Source organism: Zeus faber (genome assembly GCF_960531495.2).
Source record: "Zeus faber genome assembly, chromosome: 2".
NCBI classification, from domain to species: Eukaryota; Metazoa; Chordata; class Actinopteri; order Zeiformes; family Zeidae; genus Zeus; species Zeus faber.
Window position 1 is genome coordinate 10,450,836 of NC_137189.1, and position 4,721 is coordinate 10,455,556.

Below are 4,721 nucleotides of genomic sequence, written 5' to 3' on the forward strand. Positions count from 1 at the left end.
GATTTTGTGTTTGTTTTATTTTACTCCAAACTTCATCTTCGCTTTAATTCTTATTTTTGTTTTATTTTATATATTTTTTTTCTATTTGTACTATGCCCAGCACAGTCTCTCAGTGAAAATCATTTCACTCTATGCTGTATGTTCAGTGCAATATGTGTGTGACGAATAATATCTTTCGAATCTTGATTCTTAAATGTGAAATCTGAATATGAAACCAAACAAAAAAACATTGGATCTGTTTGTGTCCAAATACTCCCATTTGCTTTCCTTTTATTATTTATTTGTTTGTTTGTTTGTTTGTTTGTTTGTTTGTATATATATATATATATATACAATTAAAAAAATATATTATCAGTGTTGTTATTATAATTATTTATGATGATTATGATGATTATTATTTATTTGTCTTATTTATATATTTATTTACCCCTTTCCTTTCCAGCGTCTACACAGTTTCACAGCTGACTTCTTAGGTTTATCCTTCGTCCGGCGTTTCTGCGGGAGGCTCGTCTCCGCACCTCCTCCTTTCGGTGGGCGCGGCCAATGCAAATCACAACTTTCCCCGTCGGAAAGTTTCCCAAAAAACCGAGCGCTCGCGTTGCGCGGTGCCCACTCCGCTCCACGCTACGACGGCAGCGGCAGCAGCAGCAGCACCACCACCGCCATCCCGGCATGTCAGCGTAGAGACGCGGACGCAGGAAGCCCACGCTGCCGCAGTAGGGCTTTTGGGCTCTTTTTTTTTTTTTTTTTTTAATTTCATTTTATTTTATTTTATTTTTCAAGGGCCGCGGTCGCGCGTGTTCCCTTCCGACATGCCACCCCAAATGGACTACTGCTACCACCACGAGGCTCGAGTCCCGTCCGCGTGCGGACTGACCCAGGAGGACGCGCTCGAACCCGGGACCGTCAGCTGCATGCTGGTGGGGGACGGCGCCGTGGGCAAGACCAGCATGATCGTCAGCTACACCTCTAACGGGTACCCCACGGAGTACCAGCAGACGGGCTTCGACGTTTTCTCTGGTGAGCGGGACGTTTACGAAGCCTGTTATCACTGTATTATTATTATTATTATTGTTATTGCAGTTCTTGTGGAGAAGGACAAAAAAAAAAAAAAAAAAGCATGTATTCCGAATCTATTGCAACCCTGTGACACGTGCCAAAGTGATTTGATCTATCTTCTATGGCCACTACTATCTCTTAAGACTTGCACTCACTTTTTTTTTTTCCCTTTTTATTTATTTTTTTTCAGGCCAGGTCCAAGTAGAAGGCGCTCCTGTTAAAGTTCAACTCCTGGACACAGCTGGACAGGTGAGAATACTTTCCCTCTTATCACCAGGAGACATCCGTGTTGACCTGGTTCAATCAATTTTGTTGACATAACATTGCCTAGTTTGACTTTACGGGGGCCGGGCTCCAATTTCATGAGACATAAATCACAAGATTTGAATCCAAAAATACACAGAGTGAGATTTTTTTTTTTTTGTCACCGACACGATGACACTATTAGCGCTACGTAACAAAAAGAATAACCTCTGCTTATTTTTTCCGCGACTTCAGGAAGAATTTGATGGCTTCCGTGCGCTATCCTACGCCCACATCGACGTGTTCCTCCTGTGCTTCAGCATGGTCAACCCCACCTCTTTCCACAACGTCACGAAGAAGTGGGTTCCAGAAATTCGGGCCTATAACGCCAACGCACCCATCATTCTGGTGGGAACCCAGTCGGACCTCCTGCTGGACGTCAACGTCCTGATCAACCTGGACCGCGCCAACGTTAAGCCGGTCCTGGGCTCCCGGGCGCGCAGCATGGCCCAGAAGATCAGGGCCACAGACTATGTGGAGTGCTCGTCTCTCACCCAGAAGAACCTGAAGGAGGCCTTCGACGCGGCCATCTTCGCCGCGATCAAACACAAAGCCCGCAAGACCAAGAAGAGACAGTCCTCCGACCGGCGGACCAAAGCCTTCTCCAGGTGCAGCTGGAAAAAGTTCTTCTGCTTCGTCTGAACTAAAGGGATTGACTTACGAAACCCCATGGGTTGTGGAAAGAACCTGACTTATTTATTGGCTCGTTCCTTACTTCCGCTTGCAGCCCTTGGCGCAGGTTTATTTTTAGCAATCTCAACCAAAAGTGAACGTCACCTGTAAGAACACAGAGCATTGGGAACCGAAACCCATGGACTACTCTCGACAGAGGTGTGCGTTTGTGGAATTCTTTAGTCATAGTCTGGTTTAAGGCTCACCAGATTGATTGGGTAAAGCAGTATTGTTGGAAACACTCAATAACCGCTCTGCGATATCAGAGAGAAGTGCTTGGGAGTGGTCAGCAGCAGCCTAAAAGTTAGTGGGCGGACAGCACTGAAATGAGGCGTAGTAGCCTCAAAGAGCCTTCAGCAAACTTTGAATGTAAGCAATGTGTCAAGAGAAGGAAAGAACATGCTGACATGCAGGGCTGGACCAGTATCTGGTATACCAGACATTTTCTCGCCGGGCCGGTGCACCTTGGGGCAATATAATTTGGAATTTAAAAAAAATGATCGTCTACGGTTGGCCCACAAAGCAGGGATAGCGGCCCATTGGTTCGTTTTCTATACTGACACCACCTTTCTCGTGTCAGATGCCTTGACTCATGGCTCAGCGTTGAGATCAGAGGCATTTTTGTCAGTCACCCCCCTCCCCGCCCACCCGCTGTGCCAAAAATGCCAGGGCCAATTTTTTTGTCCCAGTCCAGCCCTGCTGACATGTAAACACTCGGGATTTGCGTGCAGTCCAACGCGGACCACTACTATCACTACTACTAAGAGATGGCCGCGGAGAGTGGATTGATCAATGTATCTCTAATGAACCGGTGTCTGCCAAACCACGGGGCCCCGATTCACATGCAGCAGCTGGGGAGGCCCAAGTCCGTGTGCGAGGTGTCAAAATGTTACCTGTGTGTGAAAGCCATTCTGACCAAAGCTCCCCTGGCCTTTGTCAAGGCTTTGACTCAATCAGTCGCCACTTAAAAGACCTTTGACATTTGATTCCAACAATCATTTTGTCAACTGACTTGAAAGGTCACTGTCAAGCAAAGCGGTTAGTTATCGACAGACCAACGTCTATCTCTTTCTCGTCCGATTCATCTTCTGATATTCCACATCTTGTAGGATTTAGAATCTATTCCCGGGGCCCCGGTTGAAAGGAAGCCGGTGTAACAGTAATCGCTTGCCTTTTTCCAACCGTGGCCCCTGGACAATCTGCATCTTTAAAGGCCAGCACCGCTGGAGTTTTGAATGCCACCCCGCTGAACCCCCCACTGACACCAGCGTGGAACAAGGCTCATTCAGCCCCTCTTTGTTTATGTGCTCAATACACTCCTCTTCAACTCACCAACAGTCTGCTACTCTGCAGGACTGTAGTGTGTGTGTGTGTGTGTTTGTGTGTGTGTGTGTGTGTTTGTGTGTGTGTGTGGTGAGAGGAAGCGTCATAGTTTCTGTTTGATTGCAAACACACGCCTTCAAATAGGTCTGGTTTCGGTCACATTTGTGCATGAAAAAAAAACTAATTTACACATTTGTTTTGGTTATAACGCACAATATGACTTTTCTATGCTTCTTGTGGAAGTTAGTGTTATCTATATATATATTTATGTGACGTGTTCTGTTTGCGTAAAACAGCATTTGATATGTACACAAAGAAATGGAATTTCAGTGTAATAACAACAATAACACCAGTTTGCTTATTTTTGTGGAACATGGTGTCACTCATCTTAAGTTGAACATCTACTCTGATTTGCATTTGTTTCCCAGTGTTGGAGCAACATGACACAAATAAATGAAGTGCAAACTATAAACTCTGTATCGTTCTAGTCATTTGATCAATACCTACACATGAAATAACACAGCATGCATTTCATATGGTCTTATTACCATCATAAACTCATTAAGGGTGTTGTCCCTCTTTTTGAATTCATGGGAAAGGATTTCGAAGGAAGTCCCTCAAAGGTGACCTAAATGGTCCTAAATAGAGTATTTAGGATGGTTCTCTGCGGGGTGCGGGTGGTTAAATAATCTGTCTTGCCACTCCAGGTAGTTTTCCTGTGTCCTCTTTTCTGTCCAAGCATATGATAAGTGACCCTCTGGGACCCCCGCTGTGCACGGCCTGATCCAATGGATTCCACATGAAGCCATGCTGTGACATGGGGTCAAACTTAATGAATGGAAATCAGTAAAGGATGATGTGCAGCAGGCGGCCAGTTTCACAAAAAAAGAACCCCCGACAGGGTAGCCATTTTTGGAGGATTGCTTCCATATACAAAATGTACAAAAACGGAGAGAGGAAGGGAAGTAACAGAAGGGTCGAGGTTTCACACATCACGGTCGCAAGATTTTCTGTGGCCTTCTTTCACCCCAACAAGACTTCCAAGCCATCTTTTAACTCGTGAATGCTGACCGACATTCACAGTCAACATACAGAAATAACTGAATAACCAATGTTGACCAATCACAATTGAGTATTTCACCGATCCGTGTAATAAGTAAATGATAAGGTGGGCAAAGTGTTAATGAAACCCAACATCAAAATTTTACCTTGAGTACATTTTTTTACGACAATAAAAGATCCCACAGGAGGTGCTGACATTGGCCCTATTTTCGATAGATTATTTCCATACCCAAGGACAATTAAGGGTGCGAAATCACATTTTGTTCAATGTCGACAGCAAGTGTGTTTGACATGTGAGGGGT

At 44.9% G+C, this 4,721-nt stretch overlaps 1 protein-coding gene across 1 annotated transcript; it reads left to right on the forward strand.

Annotated features, from left to right (window-relative positions):
- The first annotated feature begins 648 nt into the window (after positions 1–648).
- Positions 649–3,820, forward strand: rhov (ras homolog family member V). The gene is made up of 3 exons (XM_080024206.1): positions 649–1,020; positions 1,250–1,308; positions 1,558–3,820. The coding sequence occupies exons 1-3, from the start codon at positions 813–815 to the stop codon at positions 2,002–2,004; spliced, it is 714 nt and encodes a 237-aa protein (XP_079880332.1). The 5' UTR covers positions 649–812; the 3' UTR covers positions 2,005–3,820.
- Positions 3,821–4,721: the final 901 nt, after the last annotated feature.